Genomic DNA, 12,588 nt, shown 5'->3' on the forward strand with positions numbered 1-12,588 from the left:
TCATTATTTTTATTCTTTATTAGAGACCTTAGAACAAAAAGAACATTTGTAATTATCTTAGCATAAGCCCAAAATGCATTGTGGAATTTTAGTGATCTGATTTCCCTTATATTTTGAAGCGTTTTGCTATTTCTTAATCTTAGGAAGTAGTTCACCATTACTCATCAGTTCCCATCTATAATAAAAAAGAAACTAAAAGAATAAGAAAATGGAAGAATGACAGAATCACCTACAAGGTTAGTGGAATAGTGAAATGAATCGTCACAAATAGAATAAATAACTACTCTTTATGACTTCAGTTTCCTGATTGCATTTTATGGTACAATCTTTCAAGAGGTCTTGAGATGCCATCTTTTTTATGTCGTTGTTGTTAGCATTTCATTGGATGCTATTTGAAATTCAGAATTTTTCACTTTCTGCCCAGAGTATCAAAGAGAGAAATTTTCAGAATAAGATGTTTCACAGTGCTAAGCAGAAGATGAATGTAGAGACAGCAGCTCTCTGAGCTCTAATAATATTGGTAAAACTGATGTGTAAGTGAAATCTGAGACAGTTTTAGGCGATCAGTTTTCCCAAGCTCAACAATTTATGAGCCAACAGTCTATTTCCAAGAACAAAAAGAAAATATGGCATTCCCATCCAGTCAGTTATTCCATGGAAAAGCGTCACCCAATATTTTGTGAGTTTAAAGTTTCCTAAAGATTACTGACAGTAGTCCTTCATCTTTTTTGATGTTTGTGCAAAAGAATTTATTTAATAGGGTTTATAATTGCATTGATGGTGAAAGCAGTGTGAAAGGAAATAACTGATGTAATGGAAAAATTGGCTGAATTGATCATTTTTATTGGTATTTAGGAATTAAGCGAATATATATTACTGCCTTTATGGAACCAAGAACATGGCTGTCCTTCAACAAAATTATGAGCTGTCAGGGTTTGAAAAAACACCTTCTGATGGTGCGTGAACAGGAAGAACCAGCATGAGGAGGACGCTGGGACCTCCTGGAGTTAGACTTTACAAGTGCAGTTGGTCCTTGCTGAATGTGGATTCCATATTTGCAGATTCACTTTCTTGCTGAGAACTCTTTTGTGACCCCCAAAATCAGCACTGGTGTGAATTTTCTTGGTCATTCATGGACATGTGTGTGCAAGAGAGTTAGAAAAACCATGATCCACCCAGCATGCTCGTTCTCACTACAAACAGCTGTCCTCACCATCTCCAATGCTGCATTTTTGTGTGAAACGGGGTTCCCCAAATTTTTGTCAAAAAATACTGAAGTACTTACAATTCGATGGTCTTGCTCTTTCAAATGGCTTCCAGGTGTTATGCCCAAGTGCAGTGAGTCTGGGGCATGCCTTAGGGAGAAGATGTGTGTGTTAGGTGAGCTTTGTTGAACAGGCTGCTGGCCATGAATCAACATTGTATGTGAAGTAAGGTGTCTGTGCACAAAAACACACGTGAAACAAAGTGATGTATCCGTTTGTCCACCTTTGCACAGTGTAAATGCAGTGACCAGAGTGTTTGCTGATTCAGTGTTGGGTCAACTTTACAGGACATAAATACCACAGATACTAAGAAGAATTAACTGTTTACAACATGAGTATGTCCTAGTTAGTTGCACTCAAATAATGTTGCTTGTTTTCAGTAAAAACACCTTCACAACCAGACAAATAGGAATAAAATTTGGGTTTACTATTTTTAAAAAGTATTTGTTAATTTACTTTATTGATTTATTTTTGGCTGCCCTGGGTCTTCATTGCTGCTCGTGAACTTTCTCTCGTTGAGATGCTTGGGCCTCTCGTTGCAGAGCAGGGGCTCCAGTTGCGCAGGCTTCCGGGCTTAGTTGTTCTGAGGCATGTGGGATCTTGCCAGACCAGGGAATGAACTCTGTCCCCTGCATTGGCAGGCGGATTCTTAACAACTAGACCACCAGGGAAGCTCTGGGCTTGCTATTTTAAAATTCTTTATAAAGTTATCCAATGAAGATTTTTTTTTTTCACTTTATTGTGAAGTTTTCACAGATTACTTTTAAATATTTTTTCAAAAAATTAAAGCTTCCTTTGATCCATAAAATGACCATTTTTCTCTGTATTCCCTAGGTTAATAAAAGCTAAAAACATAAAACACTATTGCTGGACGCAGTTCCTCAGGTGCTTACCTACTCCTGTCTGGAGGTGGTATTTGACGTCTGGCTTAATTTGGAATTCTTGAAAGAAATCTTCCATTACTTCCTTCTTTGAGTCATTGGCAGACTGCTGGGATAACAGTCTGAGGTTGTTGTCCTCTGATGGAGGTTCCAGAGCTCTTATAGCTTGAGGCTAGAAGACAAGCTGTAGACCAAACCTGAGAGACACCATTAACACAGCAAATACCAACCCTGGGATGTGCATTTATCTCTTGTGACCTTTAGTGTGTCTTCTGCGATTATTTGTTCTCTTCTCCCTTTTTTTCATCGGACTCAATGTAAAAGTCTCTGAATGCTCTGTTATTTATGTTTTTGAACATAGTGCTTGACACATAAGTATTCTGGATTTGACTCATCGGTGATCTGGTGAATTTGTGGATGAATAAATCAATGCAAAGACTGAATTGTATACAGTCCTACTAATTAATGGCAAAATTCAGGCGTGGTTTCTTACTGGCACGTGAGAAGAGTGAAGTGTCAGACGCTGCGCTCGCAGAGCTGCCCAGAGTCGCTCAGTGTGGACCCTTCCTCACCGAGAAACCCTCTGCTCTGAAGTGATCTTAGAACCCAGCCTGTCCACGCTGGGGACTTGCTATCCAAGTCTGACACCCACCCCCCACCCCCAGGTCTATCTGCTGGCCTTCCCATGCGTTCTCACTCGTGCTTCAGTCTCCTCAGGGCCCTCCTCCGGCTTCTCTGAGGCCCATCCTTGCCTTTCCAGTTTCTAATACAATGTCATGGAGTATGTACAAGCCCGAACAGTTCTCTTCTTGACAGAGAAAAATGTCAGTTATCTTTGCTTGAAAAATACGTGAGCTACAAAGTGCTGAAAAGTTAGTCTTTTACAGAAATGAACATTAATTCCTATTTGCCTAAGAATTTAGATTGTTAGAAAGCTTTTAGAAAATCTAGTAAAAAGCCTATACATATTTCCTGCAGTGTTCAAATTGATCAGTTAATTTGAAGATGGGATCAATTAGCTCGATGATTGATTGCTGATTGGGAACTTTGTTGAAGGCCAACACATGGACCTGTCTGCGGTGACTCCATCTCACTGGTGTCTGTCTTGTGAATGCCCCTTCCTCCTAGCTGGACAAAGACGACATGGTATACATGGAGGCGTACGACAGGCTGCTGGAATCCTGGCTGACGCTAGTACAAGATGACAAGCACTTCCATAAAGGCTTTTTCACCCAGCACGCAGTCCAGGTGTTCAATTCCTACATTCAGTGCCATCTCGCTGCGCCTGATGGCACAAGGAATCTGGTGAGTTTTAAGCCAGGTTGTAGTTGAAAATCGGTTTCCTCGTGGGCTCTCGTTGTCTATTTGTCCCATCACACATGGTACTAGAAATTTAGGGTGAGCTCTTTCCAAGGACTTGCTGAGAGTGCCAGAGGGAGAGCAGGCATCTATGCAGGTTTGTGTTTCATGGGCTGTGGCTTCTGGTTCTCCACTTCTCTTTAGTTCTCAGTCACCTGCTGTGTCTTGCTGTTTCTCCAGTGACACCCAAGGGGTGATGGCTCTTAATGATGTCAGAGCTCCTCAGAGACGACAAGAACTCCACTCCGTGTGAGGGGTGGGGTGTAGGTGTGCACTGGCCATGTTACCTGTGATCGGTGGGAGTGGTCAGACCCCTTACTTCTTTCTCTTCGAATTTCCCCCCTTTAGTAACTGGGTGGGCAGGCGGGCGTCCGCAGCAGCTGCACTTGAAGGTGCTCCTTCTTGAAGGTCCTGAGGTTCTGTTCTTCAGCATAGGAACAGGCTGGGTCCTAAGATCAGCTCTCAGTCTTTATTTCTTTTGTCAATAACAGACTGCCAACGGAGTGGCCTCTCGCGAGGAAGAAGAGATCAGTGAACTCCAGGAGGACGACCGAGACCAGTTTTCTGATCAGCTAGCCAGTGTAGGAATGCTAGGACGCATTGCTGCAGAGCACTGTATCCCTCTCCTAACAAGGTACACACGGTCCAAAGACACCCCATGGAGCAAACACCCTGTAGTCACATGCCCCGGAGAGCTTTAAGTGTTTAAAGACTGTAAACACCCCCGCCCCGGGCACAGCACATGGAACAAGTGGACAGAAACGCACTCGTGGTGGCGTTCCTTGGCTTGTACATTTGGAGCCCAGGCACCACAGCATAGATGGCAGACAGATTATGGAAAACGTGGTATGAGAAACACTGGACCCATATCAATAAACACTTGGAATAACTGGTTTTCAAATGCCTGTTGTAAACCTTGATTGTTTGTAAAGTGATGTTTTAATACTATGTCGTAAACAATAAATCACAATTCTTATAGCGCCATGAGAACATTGTGTATATAATAAATATTTCTGTATATGTGCTCTGTGCTAACATCTGAATCCACGCTGTCAGTAAATGGGAGTGATAAGTCGCTCTGGTCTTTGCTCTCTGAGCCTCATGAAGGCATTGGTGTCTTCCCTCTTGTAGTCTGTTAGAGGAGAGAGTCACGCGGCTTCACGGGCAGCTCCAGCGGCAGCAGCAGCAGCTCCTCGCCTCGCCCACCTCAGGCTCCGCCGACAGCAAGACGCTGGACGACCTGTACGAGGACATCCACTGGCTTATTCTAGTTACAGGTCAGTTGCTTGTTTCTCAGCCTGTGTTAATAGCAGCAGTTCTCATGTAGGGTTGAACTTGAGACCTGGACACAGCTGCCCTGTGTCCCAGAGCAGGGGCACTTTCCTTACCTGTCCCGAACCACATGTTCTGTGTGGAGCTCAGTGCGGCCCCTCGTTAGTGCTGTCACTAGGTCTCACTGTTTTCCTTGTTGCTGTTATTAATACTATGGCTGTTAATTATCACCCTGTCCTATCTGTGAAGAAGCTGAGACCTGGAGACTGGCCCTGGCCATGCTAACATTTGGAGCCAGAGTGCTGGTCCTGGCAGTCTGACTTTTCTTTAGGGTTTTCTGTAACCATGTTGTCAGTGTTTCTGTATTTTAAATAATCAAAGGGGAAAAGACCTTACTGTTTGGAAAGGCATTCCCAAATATTGACTTTTTATTGAGGTAATAGAATTCATGTTAATTTTGCAGAATATATTACCAGAAATTATTTAAAGGTCATAGAGTAAAAAGCCTACATGTCAATATATGAATTATAAAATTGGTGAATAAAACATTTGTCCTTTCCTGTATTTTTGAGGATTAATTATCTTAGAAATAGAAAGTTTCTTCTCATCAAGCTTGAAATTAACATTAACGTTTATTATTTACTTTTACATCAGTTTATATGATGTATATAAATCAAAACTGAACGCATTTATAGTGCAATTTGATAAATGTAGATTGTTAAGTGTTCATTTTTAATTTTTTTTAAACTGAAGGCTACCTCTTAGCTGATGATACTCAGGGAGAGACTCCGCTAATACCTCCAGAAATAATGGAATATTCCATTAAGCATTCATCTGAAGTTGACATTAATACAACACTTCAAATTTTGGGATCTCCAGGAGAAAAGGCTTCTTCCATCCCAGGGTACAACAGAACAGATTCTGTGATTAGGTAATATGACCTCTATAGCTGTGCTCTTGTAATTTATTCTGTTTTATAAATTCTGAGTTGATGGGTAGATGACTCGAGTGACAGACAGGTTGTTGTAAAGCTGACACGTGAAAGAAGATAAAACTTGGAGAAGCCTTGAAACAAGCAAGGATGCAGGTACTCCATGCATTTAAGCAGCGTCACTCTGCTGGGGACGGACAGCGTGTCCAGGGCTGAGGAAAACAGCGTGAGGTTACTCTGGGTGCAGCGAGGCTCTGGGAGGTGTCCAGGCTGATTCTCACACACACGTCCCTTGCCCGCCAGAAAGCAGTGCTAATGCGGGCTCAGGCACCTGAGTGAAAGCGCCAGGACTGGGGAGTTCTTGGAAACCAGGTGGACGTGAGCGCATCCTTGCTGTTCAGGAAGCTGGAACGTCTTTCCAGGGGCATTCCTGCCTCTTACAAAGCATAAGTGTTTGTCCTGAGTATCTGACCCTTGGGAGCCCTGTTACAAGATGGCAGCAGCCTCCAGAGAGAAAATTCACTGTGATCTTTCTAAGAGCAGTGGCAGATCTTCCACTAATTCTTGATGGTGAGGTTAAGGCGGGATGAACCTCAACTAAATATTCTCTTGAAAGCATATTTGAAAACAGTAGTTTAAGTTTCAGCATCTTTAAATTTAGGTGGCAGGAAGAGAGAATAATGAAATAATACTGCTTCTGTCAGTTGCAAGATCAGTAACTCAAGATGCTGCCCCCTCATTCTTTTTATTTTAATGCAAAATATATAGATACCACTTAAACCTGTGCAATGAAAAATACGATTTTTAAAACATTAAACTGTTAAGCAGATGTCAGGGAAATGTTTGGAAATTTATTTCCTTTATTGTTGCATTCTCTCATTGGGAATAAAATACCCATGCTTTGCTGGAAGAGTCTTCTTTCTTCCCTTTGGAGTTGCTGTAGGCCTTAGGTGAGCGACTGGTTTGAATTGGTTTGGTTCACGGGGAGTGTTAATGCCATGGTGCCGTCCTGTTATTTTCCGTGCCTTTGTCTTTGTCTGGGCAGCACCCTCAGGAATGCTGTCCTCGTGTTTTCAGTGCTTTTTCGATTCTTACCACTCTTGGGTATCAGTGTGGGAGCAAAACATTTTGGTATCTGAGAGCACAGACTATGGAGGGTTGAGGTGGGGGTGGAACAACAAAGAATTACTATTGTTTTTCAGTCCAAAGAATTAATGTGAAATTGAGTGGTAGGAGAGAATCAGGCCTTGTTTACTAAAAAAGTAGTTCACATTTCTTGAAGAATTGATCATTTGACAATTATTGAATCCTTACTATGCACCAGACACTGGTCTAGACCAAAGCAGACAGAGGCTCCCATCTTCCAGCTCCTCATGAGCAAGAGGGAGAAGCAGGAAGCTGGGGAATTGTTGGCCAGTGTAGGAGCTGCAGGAAGCAGACAGGGCCACGGGCAGACCTCACGGCTGCTGTCACGTCACGAGACGTCACCTGATGCCACAAATGTGGGCTTTACCTCAGAGGTACCGGGTGCCCTGCTGTTTTAGAAATACCTTCCATTTACTTGCTGGAATGTGTGTTCTCAGTGCTTATATCCATTGAAATGAAAAGCAGGAATCAAATTAAACATAATATGGGCTAATTTAGAAAAAGAAAACCCACACTTATCTTAGTCAGATACATACATCTTTGTGTATGTTTTTTAAATTGCAGTATAATTGGCCTCCAATATTATATGAATTACAGCTGTACAATATAGTGATTCACAATTTTTAAAGTTTATGTAACATTTATAGTTAGGAGATTTTGGCTATATTGTACAGAATTTTTTTTAATAAATGTGTTTACTTTATTTAAATTGGCATTACATTTTGCTTAGTTGTGTACTGATAAGTATTGTAATGATAACTTAATCCATAGGACATCTTTAGCACAGTCTTATCATGGGAAATTTTTAAGAATTGTATTTTAATATCTTTATGTACTTGTTTCAGAGAAGTATACGGTATGATCAATAAAGTGAGTATAAACATTTATTGTGTTAGGATAATATTTTATGGGGAATGAAATAGAAATAAAAATTTAAGGAGAAAGAGTATAAAGTTTCCAACTGTTAAAAGAACAATTTGTTTATTTTTCAAATGAATGATGGTGGTGTCAGAATTCTATGATTATTAAATTCCAATGCATACATGTAAGTGGCCACTGTAATTACTTAGTTCAGATTCTGTGAAGCTGCAAATTATATCATTTAAATAATTAATGGAAAAAATTCGATATGCCAATTTAAAATGAGTTGTGAAATTATTGGGTTATTTTTTGTTCATATACTCTCTTAACTTTTAGCACTGTTGGCATAGCATTGTACATACATAAACATATATATATATGTGTATACAGTGAGATGTAAGAGGTTCTGGGGGCAGGACCTTGTGGTGTGGGGGGTGGGGGTGGTGTCACAGGCCTGGAAGGAGCTGGGCAGCAGGGAGCAGTCATGGCAGGAGGTGCTTCTCAGTAGCCAGTTGGTCAGGAGCTAAAACTGTCCATGAGCTTCCATGTAGCGAGGGGGTTTCTGTCCCAAGAGGAGCGGTCTTACGTCTGCACTGAAGCTGCTGAAGTGGTGTCAGGATGAGTTCCTCCCCTTCAGTCCTTCATTGCTTTGCCTTTTAGCCAAAGTCAAGTTAAATGGACATCGCTTGTGTCCCCTCCCAAACGCAGAACAAAGACTTTTTTTTTACTTAACCGCATATCTTGCTATGTTAATACTACACAGGGTATGAACCCTGTAGTGTTCAGAAAGGACCATACGTGCAACATTTTTATTAAAAAATTCCATTACTAATCAAGTTTTTTAGAAAGTAAATAAGACTGTCAGATTTAGAGACAAGACTCAATATTCAGATGGGTCACTTAGCTGTGCCTGTGTTCACCATAAAATAGCCAGTATGTGAAAGTAGAGCAGTGCCAACAGTGGGAGTTTTAAGTTGCATTTACTCTGCGTGGTTAACTTCATGCACTTCTCCATCTTGAATCTGTACATGGTAGATTCACGTGTGCTCTGTCCCAGCAGAAGGTGTCTCTAGCCATGACTCTCTGTTTTCTTTCTTCCTGCTTCCTGAAAGGTCAGCAATAAGACAGAGACACAGATATGTCTCCAACCCTCTTGAAGACAGTTTCAGAGAGTTGAGAAACAGAAAAGGGCTTTTAGGGGGGAAAATATGGTTAGACAGCCAGTAAAGAAAGAAGGAAACATATGACCTCCTTTTTGTGCCCACAGGCTGTTGTCTGCCATCCTCAGAGTTTCAGAAGTTGAGTCTCGGGCAATAAGGGCTGACCTCACACACCTGCTAAGCCCTCAGATGGGCAAAGACATTGTCTGGTTTCTAAAGCGCTGGGCAAAGACTTACCTCCTGGTGGATGAGAAGCTGTACGATCAGGTCAGAATGTGGCACCGCTTGACTGGGTTTGCATTTATGAGGATGGGAGTTAGAGAAATGAAAACAATTTTCTTGGTGATTTTCTTATCAGCATGTGAGTAATAGCCAAGCGTCTTCCACACTGTGTGGACAGCGTGCTATTTAATTAACTTTTCCTGGAGTGTATCGTGTGATTCTGCATACTTTAAGCTCTGTGAAGTTCAGAGTACTATTTAGGAATGGGTTAATTTATGTTCTCTGCATTTAATGTAAGTACGTGCCTATGTTCCTGGTATGAGAATAGTTAAAGCTAACAGAAAAGCCACAGTGGGGAACATCTGTGGGTTAAGGGTTTCCTTTCTGGACTTCAGGAAATGAATACCTATAGAAAATTGGTGCGAGGTACTTCAGGTTTAGTGCTAATTTCAGTTTGATTTCTCTGTGGGTTTTTCTTCCTTTCTTTTCAGCAGGTCTTTCTGACCTTAAAATATTTGTTTTCTCTCTGAAGATAAGCGTGCCGTTCAGCACAGCATTTGGAGCAGACACAGAGGGCTCTCAGTGGATTGTTGGCTACCTCTTACAGAAGGTCCTCAGCAACCTCTCGGTGTGTAGCAGCGAGCAGGGCCTCGCGGACGACACGGTTCAGCTGCTTGTCACGCTGGTGGAGAGAAGGGAGAGGTGAGCAGACGCTGACCCGCCTGTCAGGTCAGGAGAGGCTTTCCCACTGACAGACAGTCGCCCAGTCCCAAGGTCCAGGGAGACCCTGCGGTTTTGGAGCAGTGTTTAAAATGGGGGTCCCAGCTCTCGGGCCATGGACGGGTACTGTCCATGTCCTGTTGGGAACCTGACCTCCCAGCAGGAGGTGAGTGGGCTTCATCTGTATTTACAGCCACTCCACATCATTGGCACCGCTGCCTGAGCTCCGCCTCCTGTCAGGCGAGGGGGCAGGAGCACAAGAGATGCGCTTGAATCATCCCCAAACCACCCCTACACCGCGCCCGTGTCCGTGGGAATATGATCTTCCACGAAACTGGTCCCTGGTGCCAAAATGGTTGGGCACTGCTGCTTTAGAAAATGTATCAAACTGTTGGAACAAATGCAGAGAGGTCTCTCCCACATTAGGAGTAAAGTGGTCTAATTTGAATTTTCAGGTATCCCATTAGTATTACCCCATTTTAAAGATGAGAAAAACTGGTAATTTAACAATTATTTTAATTTCACAGAATAAAATTTTTAGTGTGTTCTACAACAAATTCTGGGAATGTTTTCAGTTTTCTTACTCCGTGGGTCCGTGGTTGTGATTACTCCTGTCGTTGGCTGCTGTTGCGTTCTCATGGTTTATCAGGTGCTGCTCCTGACACTGCACTTGGAGCAGCTGCACGTCTTATCAGTCTCCGTCCTGGGGTTCAGAGCTGTTATACCCATTATCTTTATTTTACTATTTTACAGATGAGGAAACTGGTAATTAAGAGAGATTAAATGAATTTTACCTTGACAAATGGCTAATTGGGTTTGAATACAAGACTTCCAAGTCTATACCAAGTTTACTATGCTGGACTTTAAAAAGTAGTTAAATCCAGTTGTTTTCCACTTTTGTTACTGAGTGTCCATGCAGGGTAAGTAAGTAATGCATCTTACGCCTGTCGTTTCTCCCTGCAGGGCAAACTTAGTCATTCAGTGTGAAAACTGGTGGAACTTAGCCAAGCAGTTTGCAAGCCGAAGCCCACCTCTGAATTTCTTGTCCAGTCCTGTGCAGAGGACGCTGATGAAGGCGCTTGTCTTGGGAGGGTTTGCACACATGGATACAGAAACCAAGCAGCAGTACTGGACAGAGGTAATGGCCCCCCCCTTATCTGCATGGCATCTCTGCATCATCCATGAAGTGAAAGTGAAAGTTGCTCAGTTGTGTCTGACTCTTTACAACCCCATGGACTATACAGTCCATGGAATTCTCCAGGCCAGAATACCGGAGTAGGTAGCCATTCCCTTCTCCAGGGGATCTTCCCAACCCAGGGATCAAACCCAGGTCTCCCGCATTGCAGGTGGATTCTTTACCAGCTGCGCTACCAGGGAAGCCCTGGTGTCTCAGTGTCCCCAGGGAAGCCGTGTCACCTGTGGGGGTTCTGAAATAGCCCTGTTTCCAAATAAGGTCGTGTTCTGAGGTGCTAGGGATTCCGACGTCAGCATTTCCATTTGGGAGGATGTAATTCAACCCATGGGCTTCCCAGGTGGTGCAGTGGTAAAGAATCCAGCTGCTGATGTAGGAGACCTATGTTTGATCCCTGGGTTGGAACAATCCCCTGGAGGAGGAAATGGCAACCCACCCCAGTATTCTTGCCTGGTCCATTCCATGAACAGAGGAACCTGGCGGGCTACAGTTTATGAGGCTGCAAAGAGTTGGACACATGACTGAGCACAGCACGAATGCAGTTCAACCCATTGCAGCCACCCTGGACACAGTGTCTTATATAAGAAGGTTTCAACTGGCACTGATAATTAGCAGTCTGTCATCTCTGTGATTGGATGCTCTCAGTGCTTGAGAAAAGGCATAAGAACAGAAATAGGCAATGGTCTGATTTGAGAACTGGATGAAAAACCAGCCCAGTCCCGTTTCTATTTAAATTTATTATCGTATGTACAGCTTTAAATAGTATTAAGACATCCTCTTCGTGATTACTCATATTTACTTGTACCCACGGTGGGCCTCAGTATCTGGAGTTATGGTCTGTGCCAAGAGGAGTTGGGAAGGAAAGAGACAGACTCAGAGCTTATTGGTCTTCACCCATAGGACAGAGGTTGGCAACTGCAGCCCGCAGGCCAAATCTGGCTGCTGTCTGAGTTTATAAATAAAGTTTTATTGAAGTACAGTCACGCTTAATCAGTTACATCATCTCCTTGGCTACTTCTACACTACAGTGAAATCATAATTGAGTAGTTGGGCCAGAGATAGTGTGTCCTATGAAGTCTAAAATATCTACACTCTGGACCTTCATAAAGGATCTTTTTTTTCCCCCCTAATGGAAAAGAAATGAGAATAGTAACAGAATTCTGTGAATGGCATTGAGGAAGTCATGTTTTTTCTTTTTCTTCTCAAATTACTGAAGGAAGCAAGATGATCGCATGCACTTACATGCTTTTTCATAAACAGTAACTTATTTATTTCAGTTTTACTGGGATGTGATTGACATAGATCACTGTATAACTTTAAGGTTTGCGGCATAGTGGTTTAAGTTACATATGTTGTGAAGTGCATTGCTGCAGTAAGTTTAGTTAGCATCCATCATCTCATGGGTACCGAAAAAGAAGAAGCAATTAAAGAACATTTATTTTCTTGTGATGACAACTCCTGAGATTGCCTCTCTTAACCTTCCCACATCTCCTACAGCAGCGGTTAACTGTAGTCGCATCATGTATGTTATACATGAGGGGTCTGTACATGTGACCCTGTACCTGGGGACACATGCCCA

The 12,588-nt window shown here is 42.5% G+C and overlaps 1 protein-coding gene across 4 annotated transcripts in view; it reads left to right on the top strand.

Moving 5' to 3' along the window:
- XPO4 (exportin 4) overlaps positions 1 to 12,588 on the top strand; it is an 89,891-nt gene that overhangs the window by 63,689 nt on the left and 13,614 nt on the right. For all 4 annotated transcript variants that reach the window (XM_055542565.1, XM_055542567.1, XM_055542566.1 and 1 more), the window contains 7 exons: positions 3,275 to 3,451; positions 3,997 to 4,139; positions 4,637 to 4,782; positions 5,531 to 5,708; positions 8,983 to 9,142; positions 9,630 to 9,799; positions 10,781 to 10,955. In XM_055542565.1, the coding sequence (XP_055398540.1) occupies positions 3,275 to 3,451; positions 3,997 to 4,139; positions 4,637 to 4,782; positions 5,531 to 5,708; positions 8,983 to 9,142; positions 9,630 to 9,799; positions 10,781 to 10,955 (1,149 nt within the window). The remainder of the gene's footprint in view (positions 1 to 3,274; positions 3,452 to 3,996; positions 4,140 to 4,636; positions 4,783 to 5,530; positions 5,709 to 8,982; positions 9,143 to 9,629; positions 9,800 to 10,780; positions 10,956 to 12,588) is intronic.

This window comes from Bubalus kerabau, chromosome 12 (genome assembly GCF_029407905.1).
Source record: "Bubalus kerabau isolate K-KA32 ecotype Philippines breed swamp buffalo chromosome 12, PCC_UOA_SB_1v2, whole genome shotgun sequence".
NCBI classification, from domain to species: Eukaryota; Metazoa; Chordata; class Mammalia; order Artiodactyla; family Bovidae; genus Bubalus; species Bubalus kerabau.